The sequence below is a fragment of the Capra hircus genome, chromosome 15 (assembly GCF_001704415.2).
Source record: "Capra hircus breed San Clemente chromosome 15, ASM170441v1, whole genome shotgun sequence".
Taxonomy (NCBI): Eukaryota; Metazoa; Chordata; class Mammalia; order Artiodactyla; family Bovidae; genus Capra; species Capra hircus.
The window spans coordinates 6144042-6159560 of record NC_030822.1 but is presented as its reverse complement, the minus strand read 5'-3'; the positions used below and the strand labels follow the sequence as shown (position 1 = coordinate 6159560).

General features: G+C 50.3%; 1 protein-coding gene across 3 annotated transcripts in view; it reads right to left on the bottom strand.

Moving 5' to 3' along the window:
- LRP4 (LDL receptor related protein 4) overlaps positions 1 to 12700 on the bottom strand; it is a 53397-nt gene extending 40697 nt beyond the window's left edge. For 2 of the 3 annotated variants that reach the window (XM_018059129.1, XM_018059130.1), the window contains exon 1: positions 12538 to 12700. In XM_018059129.1, the coding sequence (XP_017914618.1) occupies positions 12538 to 12589 (52 nt within the window). In that variant the 5' untranslated portion in view covers positions 12590 to 12700. The remainder of the gene's footprint in view (positions 1 to 12537) is intronic. The other variant, XM_018059128.1, reaches the window with a different exon arrangement.

Sequence of the window (15519 nt, the reverse complement as noted above, 5' to 3'; positions counted from 1 at the left end):
TACAGGACAGGTGCCCCCAAACAAACAAGTTATCCAGCCTAAAACGTAAATGGAAGGTTGGGAAATACTGCTAACCACACAAAGCAGGGAGCAGGGCCACACTAAGGAGGCGATCAGGGTAAGGGGGTGAATGGAGAGGAGAAGGTATGGGAGGGAGGGGAAGAGGAAAAAGCTCTGGACCTGGAGCAGACAGAGCTGGGACCCCTGACCAGTTGTGCTACCTTGTGTTAAGTACCATAGTCCCCTTCAGTTCAGCTCAGTCGTGTCCAACTCTTTGAGACCCCATGAACCGCAGCACGCCAGGCCTCCCTGTCCATCACCATCTCCTGGAGTTCACTCAGAGTCATGTCCATCGAGTCAGTGATGCCATCCAGCCATCTCATCCTCTGTCGTCCCCTTCTCCTCCTGCCCCCAATCCCTCCCAGCATCAGAGTCTTTTCCAATGAGTCAACTCTTCGCATGAGGTGGCCAAAGTACTGGAGTTTCAGCTTTAGCATCATCCCTTCCAAAGAAATCCCAGGGTTGATCTCCTTCAGAATAGACTGGTTGGATCTCCTTGCAGTCCAAGGGACTCTCAAGAGTCTTCTCCAGCACCACAGTTCAAACGCATCAATTCTTCGGCGCTCAGCCTTCTTCACAGTCCAACTTTCACATCCATACATGACCACTGGAAAAACCATAGCCTTGACTAGACAGACCTTCATTGGCAAAGTAATGTCTCTGCTTTTCAACATGCTATCTAGGTTGGTCGTAACTTTTCTTCCAAGGAGTAAGCGTCTTATAATTTCATGGCTGCAGTCACCATTTGAAGTGATTTTGGAGCCCCCAGAAATAAAGTCTGAGCCCCCCAAAATAAACACTGTTTCCACTGTTTCCCCATCTAGTTCCCATGGAGTGATGGGACCAGATGCCATGATCTTTGTTTCCTGAATGTTGAGATTTAAGCCAACTTTTTCACTCTCCTCTTTCATCAAGAGGCTTTTTAGTTCCTCTTCACTTTCTGCCATAAGGGTGGTGTCATCTGCATATCTGAGGTTATTGATATTTCTCCCGGCAATCTTGATTCCAGTTTGTGCTTCTTCCAGCCCAGCGTTTCTCATGATGTACTCTGCATATAAGTGAAATAAGCAGGGTGACAATATACAGCCTTGACACACTCCTTTTCCTATTTGGAACCAGTCTGTTGTTCCATGTCCAGTTCTAATTGTTGCCTCCTGACCTGCATACAGGTTTCTCAAGAGGCAGGTCAGGTGGTCTGGTATTCCCATCTCTTTCAGAATTTTCCACAGTTTATTGTGATCCATACAGTCAAAGGCTTTGGCATAGTCAATAAAGCAGAAATAGATGTTTTTCTGGAACTCTCTTGCTTTTTCCATGATCCAGCGGATGTTGGCAATTTGATCTCTGGTTCCTCTGCCTTTTCTAAAACCAGCTTGAACATCTGGAAGTTCATGGTTCACGTATTGTCCCCTTAGCCTGGTGTATAAAAAAGTCACAGATCTCTTCTCTTGGATGAGAAGAGGAATGTGGGAGAGGCTGATCCGTGCCTGGGCACACCAAGGATGCTCCAGAAGTGCAGGCTGGAGGTGCAGGGACATGAGGATTTGGGGGCTAGCTTCTTTTCTAAAAGGCCTTGAAGCTAAGAACCTGAGTACCAGGGTCAAGGACAACAGCATCTTAGGCCACATGCAAGTCAAAAGAAATCCAGGCTAGTGGTTAAGAATTTGCCTGCCAATGCAGGGGAACAGGTTCGATCCCTGGTCCAGGAGGATTGTCCAAGAGGCGGAGCAGCTGGGCCTGTGCGCCAGAACCACTGAGCCCATGTGCCTAGAACCTGGGCCCTGCAAGAGAAGCCAGCGTGGCAAGAGGCCCACGCATTGCAAGGAAGAGTAGCCCCCGCTCACAACTTCACAACTATTAGAGAAAAGCCCCCACACAGCCAAAAGTAATAAATAAGTAAATCTTAAAAAATAAAGGAATTCAGTAGGCAAAGAAGAGCCTTCGGAGGATTTTTTTTTTTTTTTTAGCCTCCCCAACCCCCTTTGGCTGAGTGATAGCAGAAGTCCTGACTTCCCCCTGCAGACTTCGAAACAAAGCATTCCATCCGGTGGGCATCCAGTTGGTTGTTGAAAAGGCACGACTTCCTGCCCGTCAGAGCAACATCTGAACGTTGGCATGTGAAGGTCAGGCAGCCGGCGACAGGCAAACTGTTGGCTTGGGTGTTCATACAGTAAACAGACACATTATCCTCCAAGACTCAGCTCTTTTGGACAACTGCTGCCCCTCTGGGATCCTGGGAGGTGGAATTCTGCCTTTTCACTCGAGTCCTGGCTGTGATCATAAAGGACAGCTTTTAACCCTTTTTAACTAAAAGAATGGTGAGTGAAGAAAGGAAACAAATGACTGCGGGTGGCAAGCTGTGGTCTTCATTTCAAGAAATGCTCAGTTAGAGCGCTCCCCGGTGCTTCTGGCCTTGAACACTATTTCCCAGCCACGTTGCAAGTCTACTTTGGCAGTAAAGGGGATGGGACCTTCAATTTAATGCTGTTCAACAAGGAAAAGATCTCTTCCCAAAGTGTTCCCTATCCCTGATCATCCGGTAATCCAGCTTTCAGGATACATGTTAATATGCTCATAAGGCCTTCCTAGGAGGTTAACTCAAATCTCAGCCATGTTACCTACCACTTTCTCACTGCTTTCTTTAGAAAAAAAGAGAGACATCCATCGGCTTATACTACCAGATACTGTGGAACATGGGAGAGAACACGGATTCCAGAGTCAGAGAGGCTGGAGTTCAAGTCCTGGTTCTACCACTAACTCTAAAACTTTGAGCGAGTTAGTTCATGCCAGAGTCTCAGTTTCCTCATCCATAAAATGGGAATAACAATAGCTTTACCACAAAGGGTTTTGTAAAGATTAAACGAAATAATCTGGGACTTCCCTGGTGGTCCAGTGGCTCAGACTCTGCAGTCCCAGTGCCAGGGGCCTGTGTTGGTCCCTCGTCAGGAAACTAGATCCCAGTGCCATAACTAAGACCCCATGCAGACAAATATACAAATAAATGCTTTTTAAAAAATGTTTTAAATTTTAAAAATCCATGTAAACTTCTTAGCACAGGGCCGGCACACAGCAAAAGCTTTATAAAAATACAGCCACTACTCACTGAATATTTACCACGTGCTCTCCAAATACTTTTCTTATGCTACATCATTGAAGGCTCTCAACAGTCCTGGGAGGTGTCTGTTATTATTATCACCATCTTACAGGTGAGGACTCTGAGACCTAGGGAGGAGAAATCTGTTGACAAGTCATACAGATACTAAGGGCTGGAGCCAGCACTCACACACAGGCAGGTCAATTCCAGACCCTCTGCTCTTAATCCCCTCATGTTACTGCCTCCCAATACGTGGTATTGCTATTACGAGAGTTTCCAAATCTCTGAGATCCAAAAAGGGAATTGGTAATACTAGGATTTCCGAATCCTTCTTTCTGCATTTAGCAAATGCACAGCGAGTTTATGGATTTCTAGCAGTGACCTCTCCTTCTGGCTACTGCCAAGGCTAAAGGCCTATTCCCCTTGCTCTAAGGTCAAGTAGCGAAGCAAGGGGAGTATGGAACCCTAGTCCTTTGAATGAGCGCCTCACTACTGTGTTGGTCTGGAAAAAGACAGGACTTCACACAGCAAATGATTAAGTTCTGTGGTTTCTCTTAGCAGTATGCAAGCTACTTTTGCACACACACTTGTGTTCTCATTTAATCATTACAGTCGTACCCTTTTAACAGGTAAGGTCATCTGCTTTGGGCAAGGTCATAGGTTAAGCAGGAGAGCCAGGAGGGCAGCCCCATTCTGATCCTTAGACCAATATTCTTCTGTTACTATGGTCTCGGCAACCGGACTTTCAGTAAAGCTTCTCACTGAGGCACACGCAAGTGGGAGAGGCGTTGCTCCTCACCACTTCTCAGAATGCTCAGCTCAGGAGGGACCACACCTTCACTGGAGGCTCAAGGTGTCCAGTGACTATGCACAGCTACAGAGCAGCTTTTTCAAGTTGAACCAGAAATGAGAAGGCTTAAGGGCTGTCCTGTGTGTATCGGGACACAACAGCTCTCACAGCATGGGAGTGATTACAGTGGGGAAGTGAGACAGCATCACTCATATAAGTGAAGGACATTTTTCTTTTTTGCAAAAATATTTATTTGTTTGTTTGGCTGTACCAGGTCTCAGCTGCAGCATTTGGGATCTTCAATCTTTGTCGCGCAGGTTCTTTAGCTGCAACATGCAGGATCTAGGTCCCTGACCAGGATCAAACCCAGGCCCCCTGCCTTGGGAACACAAGGTCTTAGCCACTGGGCCACCAGGAATGGTTTTCTTAAACACTGTTCTTTTCTCCAATGCTGTCTTCTTTTCTATCAACTGGCAGCCATGATGAAGATACAAACCTTATTTAATGAGGATAAGTTGTTTGCAATGACCCTAAACTACATCCAGGCCAATCAAGAAACCAATCCTTGGGCAGGTTACTCAGTAAGTATCTCCCACTGAAAGGGAGGCCCACGCCGCAAGACAAAACTGACATAGCTGAAAGGGGTAGCAGCCAAAGGCCACGTGGAAATGGATCTGGTCTTACCCAAGAGATACCTGGAGTCAAGAGAGACCCGGGTTTCTATACAGAAGTCAGAGCTTGCACACACAAAAAAACACTGGAACCAATACCAAACAAGGAAAATGGTTGGCAGCAGGAGGCCAGGATGTGAACCCTTTCCTGATGCTGCCCCACCTGGATCCATGGAGCCTGACTTAACTGAAAGCGTCTGCCCTGTGCCCAGGGGCCCCTGGAGTCTCCTCTATGGCAGCACTTAGCCCACTGTGGGACCACTGTTCTCCTGCTAGACCAGAAGTCTCTTGGCAGTTGGAATTGTATGATACGGAGCTTTGTATCTGTGTTCAGTGTGTAGCTCAATGTTTGCATGTAGTGTGGATCATATAAGTTGGTAAAATAAAAAAAAAATGACAAATCCCTTGAGAATCCTGTGAGAGCTGAAGTCAGAGGAAAAGAGGAAACCCAGAACATGAGAAATAAAAGTGGTTATTTCTGACTTACCCTATACTCAAGAAAGCAAGAATCTTCTTTTTAGGGTGGCTACCTACTTGTATCCAGGTAAAGCATAAGTTCACTCCTTTCTCCAACAAGAGTTCCATTCATTTGCTGTGTTATCAGGCTGAGTTACTGACATCCATAACTTTCCTTATCTCTGTCCCTAGATCCCTAGAGGCCAACCTTACCTGGTTTGAAAATCTATCTGATAAACTCTTCTCCTCGAGGGCCCTCTCAAAAGTGACACCACGAGACACATGACTATCAGTCCCAGCAAGTTCAGTCCTCTCTTGCCAGTTTCAAACACAGAAAAGATGTCTTTAATGGTCAGCTTCCAAAGTTTTGAGGCAGAAGAGCATAGTGTCAAGAACATGGGAACAAAACGAAGCTAGATACTGGCCATTGGACCTGGGCATGTTATTTAATTTCTACCTTAGCTTTTCATCTGGAAAACTGGGATAAGAGCCCCTACCTCCCATGGGTGTTATGAGAATTGAATTAGTTAATTCATTAAAAGCCCTTAGCATATACTAAGCTCTCAATAAATGACAGTGCCTACTTTTACTATTACAGAGTCTGACTCACTCAGCCTGTCTTATCCAGCCACCCCTTGATTAAGCCCTAATATTTCAGGGCTTGAGACGTCTAAAAACTCGACTGTCTGCCAAGCTGCAGTGCTGCTCCCACGTGTTAAATTGGCGGCATAAGCGGCCTCAGGAAGAGACGGGGGAGAGTCCTATGACCACAGTCCTGCTTTACGGCCCTTCTCTGGGGGAGCTTGAAGTACATGGCATCCTTTATCCTTACCTAATCTGTCATCAACCAATTCCTAGGAGGCAAGCATAGAAAAGAGCATTTAGAACCTAAATTTCAGAGCAATTAGTTTCCAGAGGATTAGCTTCCTTTTTTTGTGGAATGGGGGTGGCGGTAGCACCTATTTCATAGGGTTGATAGCAGGTTTAAATGAAATAATGCATACAAAGTACATCACAGCAGCCATTATTTTGTTTCTGTTGCTGTTAATACCACCATCTTCATCTGCGTCTTCTCCCTCAAGCCAGTAATGTGGCTATGTCTCCATACAGGTCCGCAGAGGTCTCCTCACCCCGCCCAGGAGCTCAGTCTACAAGACTCCACAAATCCAGCAGGGCTTGGAGGCGGCTGTGCTCACTGAGACGCTGCTCAGAATATTGCTCTCCCCTCCCCCTACATCTCAAAACCCAAGGCCCACAGGATAACACATGGCTTCAAAGAGCAACAAACCACATCTCCTGGGAGCTTTTTAAAGCCTCCCTCCATCAAAAAAAAAAAAAAAAAGCACCGGATAGGTAATTCTTTACGCACTGGGATTCTCTGAGAAGACTGAAAACAGAGAGAAGTCACTCTGAGATAAAATAGAGACCAGTCTTGAGCAGGGTCTTCTGGTTTAGCTTACATATAAAAGAGTCTGTTCTCAGAGCCAGTGTGGATTAGAGGGTTAACACCTCAGGCTCTGGGTTCAAATCCTGGGGCAGTTACTCACTAGCTGTGTGACAGCAAATGGCCCAAGCCTTACCTTCCCATCTATAAGACAGGAATCTAACAGAATCTTCCTAGTAAGGATACGGTGAGGAGTAAATGTGATAAAACGTGCTAACAGTTATCACAGCGCCAGCAATACAGAAAAGAGACTCACCAGTGTTAACTGCCCTAGAAGCCCATTTATCATTTTTGGACCACATGTCCCAACTTGCTATGCAAAAATGGTCACCAGAGATCACTCCTAGAGGAGCAGAAATTCTCATTTGGGGGAGGTATATTTTAAAGCCATTCACTTTTTTTTGCTTCTCTGAGCCTGTGGTTGAAATTTCTTGTTTAAACAGCAGGTAAGTATGGGGTTGGGTGGGGGGGGGGGGTGGTGGAGTGGAAAGACAAAGAAACTCTCCTCTCTTATTTGCTTTCTTGCTGTTGTTTAGTTACTAAGTTGTGTCCGACTCTTTTGCGACCCCAAGGACTGACAGTCTGCCAGGCTCCTCTGTCCGCGGGATTTTCCTGGCAAGCATACTGGAGTGGGTTGCCATTTCCTTCTCCAGGGGATCTTCCCAATCCCAGGGACTGAACCCACATCTCCTGCTTGGCAGGCAGGTTCCTTACCATTCAGCCTCCTGGGAAGCCCTTATTTGCTAGAAGTATGGCTGTTAGAACCCAGCATCTGTATTTGATTTCCAGCAGGCCATAGTCAACCCAACAGAGAAACTATCTCTTGTCCTCATCCAGGCCATGGTGACAGTCAGCTCCCCAGGCTGGGGCCATGGAGGGGACTATTTGGAGCATTTCCCATACCCCCTGCCCTGCAGGCTGGACAGGAAGTGGAGCAACTGAGCGAGGAGAGATCACCGGAGCTCCTTCCAACCTCGAAGCGCCTTTATTTCACTGCTAATCAGGTGTCTCTCTACCCTGTAGCTGCCCGGCGCTTCACCCAGATGGGAGGTGGTGGGGGACCCTCTCCCCCACCAAAAGGCTCTAGGGCCAGGAGCTTCCCCAGCCCCAGAAAACCTCCAGTGATAAATTATGTAGCTGCACCTTTGTGCTGCCTCTCCGCCAGATGGGAGGTTTGCTCCCAGGCTTTTGTTTCCGGCTTTGCTTGCAACTCCAATCCTCCGATCCTCCCGGCTCTGCACAGAGGTGAGGGGGGAGCTCCGGTGGGCTGTGTCTGGGCTTGCAGCGAGTCCCCGGCGAGGCTTTCTTCAGCTGGGGCTCGGGCAGCGCCCTTCCCCTCCTCACTCTAACCTGAACGAGCAGGGAGCAGGGTGTCAGGGCAGCTGGTGGGCGATCCACTCAGCTGTGAGCGAGGATGGGAATGCCTACGTGCCGTGAAAGAATGAAGTTTGCTCGGAAGGGCGTAAAAGGTGCCCAGGGGCACCAAGGATGTTTGCCTCTTGCTAAATCAAAAATGCAGACCAGAAAATGGAGTCAAAGGACTGCCGGGAAAGCTGGAGAATCAGCTCTTTGGAACGGCTGCTCTTGGTTACGGTCAACTTTCCGCAGCCTCCCCCCCGCCCCCACCCCAACCATCACATCAGTGGCACCAACTTAAATGGAAAAAACAAAGAGACCACAGGGGTCAAACTCGATGAGTGGAGAGGCTGGGGGCTGGGTCGTGGGCTTGAGACTCCAATCTATTCTCCCTGCATGCCAACAGGATTCCGGATTGAAGACAGTAGTCCTGAACGAAGGCAGCCCCACAGCGGCCCAGCCCCCAAATTGGGGCAATTACTACCTTATGAGCTCTGGGGCCTGTCCTTTCCCAGGCCAGTGGGAGGGAGAGCCTGGAATTCTAAATGGTTGCAGCTCCAGGAGACCTTAGCCAGAACCCCTCACCCAGGGTCACAGCAACCTTAGGGCGAGAAGGCTGGCTGCAACCCCGACCACGGGGATGCTCTCAGAGGAAAGCCCCGCCTCCCAGGCTCTGACCCAAGGGAACTGAGGCAGAGTGAGCCCGCTAGACTCGCAGCAGAGCTCCACAGACTTCTTTTCCGAAGTGTGGACAGGAGAGAAATATGCTCAAGTTTCATTAGGTGTTCAAGGAGGGAAAGAAGCGGCATGATCTTAAAAAAAAAACAGAGCAAAACCCAGCTTAAATGAATGAAGGGCTGAGCCTCCATTTTAGCACCTGACACTGTAGTTTAACTACTTGTTTGCCTGATTCCCATAGTCCAAAGGCGAAACTCATCTCTAATCCATTTCTGCAAGCACGCTAGCTAACAACCAACGTTTATCTGTGGGACTCTGTGCTGAATGATTTGAATGTACTATTGTCTCATTTAATTTTTACAGGATCCTTGCATGATAGTTTATTACTATTCCAGCCCCTTCCTTACAGATATGAACCCTGAAGTTCAAGGTGATCAAGTGTTTTATACAGGATCACCAAGACGTGGTGAAGCCAAGATTCAAACTGCCTGCACTTCTTGATCATGGAGCTGTGCATGCAGGGATTAGATCAGCACTTGACCAATGTGTGTCCAGGGAATGAATGAACAAATGGATGGGTGCAGAGCCCAGTTCAGGGAATGCTCCTGAGTGTGCTGGGGAAAAACAACCTGACCCTGTCTGCTCGAAGCTGGAAGGAGAGTGGCAAGCACAGGCCTTCACCAGAGCTATTTATAGGGCCAAACCCTGGCTCTGCCAGCCAACCAGTCGGCATGAAATCTTTCCTGGGACATTGAATCCCACCAGGCTGAGAAAGGGAGGAAGGTTTCCAGTACTGAAGATGAGATGGTAATCCAGACACAGTCTGGGGCCAGATGCCCCATGTCCAGGCAACTGTGACAAAACTCGTAGCTAAACTGTGTCAAGGAATGTAGAGACCGTGGCTGGAACAGGCTAACGGACCTAGTCGGTCACGGGCAAGGAACAGTCACGAAATTACGAGATGTGTCCAAACACACAAAAAAGACAAGACTACTTCTTAAAGTAGTCTCCAAAATTCTGCCCTATTTTGGAAGCCCCTAGGATTGACCCTCCCTTCAAAGGAGAAGCAACATAGCCAGCCTCTCCCATCTTCCTTCTTCTTAGGGATCAAGATTAGCAGTCAACCCGTAGAAAGAATGAGAAAGGCTAGTAAAACATCCTGTCCTCTGTAATGTCCTGTGTTCTCCGCTGGCCCAGAAGATGGGCAAGTCCAGTGTGCTCAGTATCAGACAAGGCCTTACTCAGTTCCCTTGCACCTGTCATTCTTAATATCATGTGCCAGTCCCAAAGATGTTATCTGATACTCAGCAGGGTACAGAAGAGGAAATCCAAAATCAGTGACGAGCCAGGCATCTTTCACAAGTCCAGTAAGATCAGGGACAAGGTCAACAGAGCACCGTGACAACACCAGATGGAAAGGAGACCAGTTTCAGCTCCACTCTTTGTCACTCAGCCTCACAAATAACCCTCTATGTACCAAGGCTTACCTGGAAGAGATCTCCAAGACAAACAGGGTTTCCACTCTCCAAATGGTGGTGGATTGTCCGAGGCCTCACCTCAACCCTCAACAGGAAGATTCCCAGGGCTATTACCAGTCATCAAGTTTCCTTCCAAAAATCTTTAGGAGTATTACACAGGTTCAGGCCAATCCCACAGGCTCTAGGAAAAGTCCCAAGTACTAGCAGCATCCAAATAAGTGCCTTGAATTTTAGTGACTTGAATTCATTCCTAGTTGAGGTCCGATCTGTCTAATGGATCGACTATGACACACTGACTTCTCCTTGAGCCCCTGGAACATAGGTATTTTTGGTTGAGTGACTATTCAGTCTCACTGGTGAACCATGAATCTGTCCCTTCCAAGCCTCCGAGGATGGCTCAGCAGCAGGCTAGGCAAAGTTTAGATCTTGGTGCCACTGAGGGTCCTTGGGCACATATACAGAGAGTCTCCCATGCCTTGAAGTTTCCATTAAATATCTTTACCTTGAAAAGAACCCAAAGAGTGACCAAGAGCCCTCGTATCCTTCTTCTGTGACGCACAGAATATACACAACTTTCTACCCCGGTTCTCAATGCAGATGTAGTGTATGCAGTTTTGACAGCTCTGGAGCAATAAAATCCTCTTGGCCAGTCTCCGCCAGGAACCTTCCAGCTCCCCACTCCCCAGGGCAGAAGGCGACAATCTCCTCTCTGGCTTTGTCGGTATCCGTTTTAGCGTGCCTCCCCCCCCTCCCACCCCCGCCTTCTCTTTTTCCTTCAGTGCCATGCCATTTCCCTTGATCTTTTTCAAAACTTCCTCCAGGGGGCAGGGAGGAAAGCTCCCTCCTCTTGCCTCGCAGCCGAAGGGGAAAAGCCCCCAAAAAGCATAGCTGTCCCTTTAAGGGGCCCATGTGGTGGGAAGAGCAGCTACATTCCTACCCTAGTAGGGCCGCTGTCCCAACACGCCAAAGAGGCTACAAATAACCTTCGAGGAGAGAACCCCGGAGGGGGAGAGGACAGTCCAGAGAGGAACGTGGTGGCCGCGCTGCTACTCCAGGAGAAGAGTTAAGCGCTCGGTGGGCATGGAAAAAGTCATCGAAAACCCACTGGTTGTCTAAATAACAGGCAGAGAACTCTGTTTTGGATTCGGGAGGTAAACCAATCTTTAAAACAAGTGTTCAGGCATCTCCACGCCCTGCCAGGCAAGTTCCGAAATCCGCACTATTTCCACACGCGCTCCCTTTACGTTAAAGAAAGAATCGGCTAGGAGGCCGTGGTCTCCAGTCCCCATCACTCTGAACCCCGTCCAGCGCCTCATCCCGGCGGCGGCGGGGGGAGAATGCGAAGACTCAGATTCCACCACCACCGGCCCCCACCCCCTACACCTCGGTTGAACAGAGGGGGGTGAATAGGGTTGGGGTTCAAAGATCAAAGTTCTTTGATCTTCGGGCACCAACTAGAGGCAGCTGCTAAATCACGGGGTGCACCCACGATCGTAGCCGGCTGCCGAGAAACAGATTCCACCGGAGCCGTCATCGCACACAACAGTTGCGTTCGGGCACCAAACAAGTTATTAATGAGGAGCAGATGAAGCAGCAGTCCCCTTGCCACCCCTCCAGCTCCCCCGAGGGCCACCGCGCCGGCCGGGGGTGGGGTGGGCGGCTGCCTGGTGAGGTTCGGCGACACCCGCCCCCCTGTCCCAGCAAGGACGGATCTGCGGGAGCCTTCCAGCAGTTTCTTCCCTCGGTCCCTCCTCTGCCCCTTTTTCCAACCCTGTTTCCCCCTCCCCCTCCTCCGGGAAGGAGCCAGGGCAAGAAACTGATTGGCCACAGCCAGGAGAGGGAACCCAAAACACCGCTAAGTGGGGATGCTGCGAGCGAGCAGTGCCCAAGGACCCTGGCGGGAGCGTGGTCCGGAGTCGGAGCAGCTGCTCCTCGAATCGGGAGGAATCCCCTGAGCTCAAGTATTCAGATTCCACTGGAGCCTCTCTTCGCAATCCTCCTGAAACCTCCCTCCACCCCGGACCCTGGAAGGAAGACTATTTACAATTTGTGCTTTAGCGACCCATCCTTCCCCGCCTCCCTTTCTTCGCACACATTCATTCGCACCAAGGACACAGAGACCGTGGGTCACCCCGAAACGGGAAGCGCCCCAGCTCTTCAAAGAGCAGCGAGGGAAGGAGGGGGCGAACGCCTTGGATCTTCCCCCGACCTCTCCCCTCCCACACACACCCTCCACCCAGCCTGGCCCAGACCCGAGCCCGGGGAGCTCCTCGGTCGCCGCTGCCCCATCTCGGGCTGGAGGAATCGGGGGCGAGGAGGGGTGGAGAGCTCCCGGTCCCCTTCCCCGGCACACGATCTCCGGGCGAACTGCTTGGAGTGAGAGGGCGAGGGGCTCTCAGGCCCCAGCCCGCGCCGATCAGCTCTCGGAAGGTTGAGTCCTGCAGCGGCCGGAGCCCGGGGACAAACTTTCCAGGCTGGCGGGTGCGCGCGAGCGCGGCGGCGCCGCTTACCGTGTGCGCAGAGCAGGGCGCCAAGCAGCAGCGCGCCGCACGGCCGCCTCATGGTGCCGCCGCCGGCGCTCCCTGCCGGCCCGGGGGTCCCGCCGGCTCCCGCGGGACGGCGCGCCGGAGGGTATCGGCGGAGGTTCCCCGCTCAGGGGCCGCGTCCCGGTCCACGGCTGCGGGCGCGCCCCGCCGGTCGCCTCCGGCTTGCTGCTGCCTCCAGTGCGGGCCGAGCCGAAGCCGCCCCGCCAGGGGACCGGGAGGGGGGTGTCCCGGGCCCTGCCGCCCCGCCCCCAGCGCCGCAGCCCCCGCCACCGCCACCGCGCCTGGTCCCGCCCCCCGCGCCGGCCCGGCCCCTTCCCGCCCTCGGCCCCCGCCTCCCGGTCCCCGGACCCCACCCGCCGGCGCCTCCAGCGCTGGCCCAGTTCCTCTGCAAGCCACCCCCACATTCCTAGCCCTCGAGAGAGCCCCCCCACCCACCCCACGCACTGTCCCCGTTACTACTGCTCGGATGTCCTTAACTTAAAAAGAAAAAAAAAAAGGTGTCATCGTAGCGGCAACTCTCGGATCCCCGCTCACTCTAGTTCTGGGCCAGAGTGGTGCACCCAAGCTGACCCGAGTCGCCTGGACGTGACCCCGGCACCCCTACGGGCCCCGAGTCCAGACTTTATTGATGTCTCAGAATACGCAGCGCTTGCTAATGCATAATCCTCTCGGGCTTCACGGACATCAAACAAGGGCCATCAGGGGGCCTGGAGCGCTGCATCTTCACTAGCGTTCTCACTGTCAAAATTCCTTTTCTGAGATTTTTCTCCGCCCCCACCCTTCCCCCGCCCTCCCCCCATCACCCGGGCCCCCAGTCTAGGCAGCGTTGTTCGAGGGCTAAAGAATTCCACGACCTCCCCTTTTCATGTACTCATTTCCTGAGGTGGTTGTCTGGGTCCTGTCGCCCCAGCTCAGACGTCCAGAATTGGCCCAGACGTAGTTCCTCCTCGCTGTCTTTGTAAATCAGCGTGGTTAGCCTCTTCACCTTCTTTGACTTTCTGATCCTGGCAAGGAAGGAAGGGGGTAAGGAAGTTAAGTCTTTACTTGCAGTGGTATCCTCTCAGAGACCTCAGCCTCCTCCCAGCTCCAGTCTCTAGAGCCTTCTAGCAATATTTAACTTTGGGGTTAGTATATAAAGTTGTAAATTTCTCTCTTGTCTTCGCTTTGTGGCCTGTGCCTCTCTCCAGCATATATTAATAATATGGATTAATTTTGTTACCACCTTCCATTTTCTAGGTTGAATCTTGCCCTGCTTCTTTTGTCCAAGTCCCTGACTTCCTTCGGTTCAGTTCAGTTGCTCAGTCGTGTCCGACTCTTTCCCATAGAATGCAGCACGCAAGGCCTCCCAGTCCATCACCAACTGCCAGAGCTTACTCAAACTCATGTCCATTAGGTCGGTGATGCCATCCAACTCATCCTCTGTCGTCCCCTTCTCCTCCTGCCTTCATTCTTTCCCAGCATCAGGGTCTTTTCCAGTGAATCAGTTCTTTGCATCAGGTGGCCTAAGTATTGGAGCTTCCTTAGGGTCCTGTATACCATTTTTCTATCCAAGCTAGTATGCCAGCAGTTTCTGCCTTTGGATCATTAGCGATTTTCTTAAACCACTTTCCTCTCACTAGTAAATAGAGTCAGGAAGCCCCAAATGCCCCATGTTAGCCGAGGGGAAAGTAATTTGGTACAGAGCAAAGAGATTAGGAGATTGCTCCAATGGATTGGTCACCATTTCATCCTTGCTTGTCTGCAATTTTCCAGAGGCTTTCACTTCCAATTATCATCTTTGACCAAAGCTAACATTAAGTTCGCAATAGCAAGAAAGAAATGCGGTATTCACTACTTCTTAGCCAATATTTCTCTATTCTGTTTTGCCTGAAATTTTTACCCAGATGAAATGTGGTTGCACTAACGTCACCATGGTAACTAACACTGAGGCATTATCCGTGTGTAGTTCTTCTTGCTGTCTGATGGCGGCAGTCGAGTCAGATCAGGTTTACTTGATCTTACTGCTGGGAAAACAGTCAACCTTTAAGACCTGTGTCATCTTAGCCTAAAATCCAAGGAGAAAAAAGTGAAAAGCAGAGGCTGATTCTCAATCCCCCTCCCCACAACATTTTTGATGCAGCTTTCATTGGTCTCAGGGTTTCAGTATATGTTGCTTATGAAGGCTTGCTTTTTGACCTATTGAGGAAGACCTCGTGATTCTGGAGGCCATATTTTTTTCCCCCACATGAAAACTGAGGACATGTGGTATAATGAATACATTTGTCCCCAAAAATCCAGAACAGGCGGTCACCATACTTTCAGTGTCAGGGGATTAAGAATTTATAAACAGTTTCCACTCTGTATTCAAAAGACAGGTTCCTTTCCAGAAGGCATGGTTTGTGTTGTTTTTCTGGGGTTGAAGAGGAGCAGGGAGGCTGGCTGTCCCCCTCTGACTCAGGCTCAGGAGACTGCATTTTCTGCGTGCGTTCCCAGTCCTCCTCCTCCATGGTTCCGCACAGTCCTGGTGTACAGGGCCGTCCCCGGCTGCTGTGAATCACTGGGAATATTAACGGGTAGAAACGAACATGGTGCATGGTCTCTGGCTGGGTCACCCCCTAGGGTGAGTTAAGTCTTGGCTGTCAGAAACTGCTCTTGTGCCAGGAGGGCTAAGCCATATTTATTTTTACCAGGCCTCTCAGACTTTCTTGTTTGTAGTGAGAGATCCTGAAAAGCATGCCAGAATGGGCTGTTTGTCTCCCTTTTATTGTCCTCTGGGACATGCCCCTAGGAAAGTTGTAGGGGATTGCCAATGCCAGAGGGGGTCTCAGAGGCATTGGTTTCCTCAGAAACATCACCCCCCTTTCCTTCATCCTTCTAGAACGGACCAGGGGACTGCATTTCAAAGGTCACAACATTGCCTTGAATTAGACCATCACTAAATGGCCTTTTCAAAGGACACACAGGAAG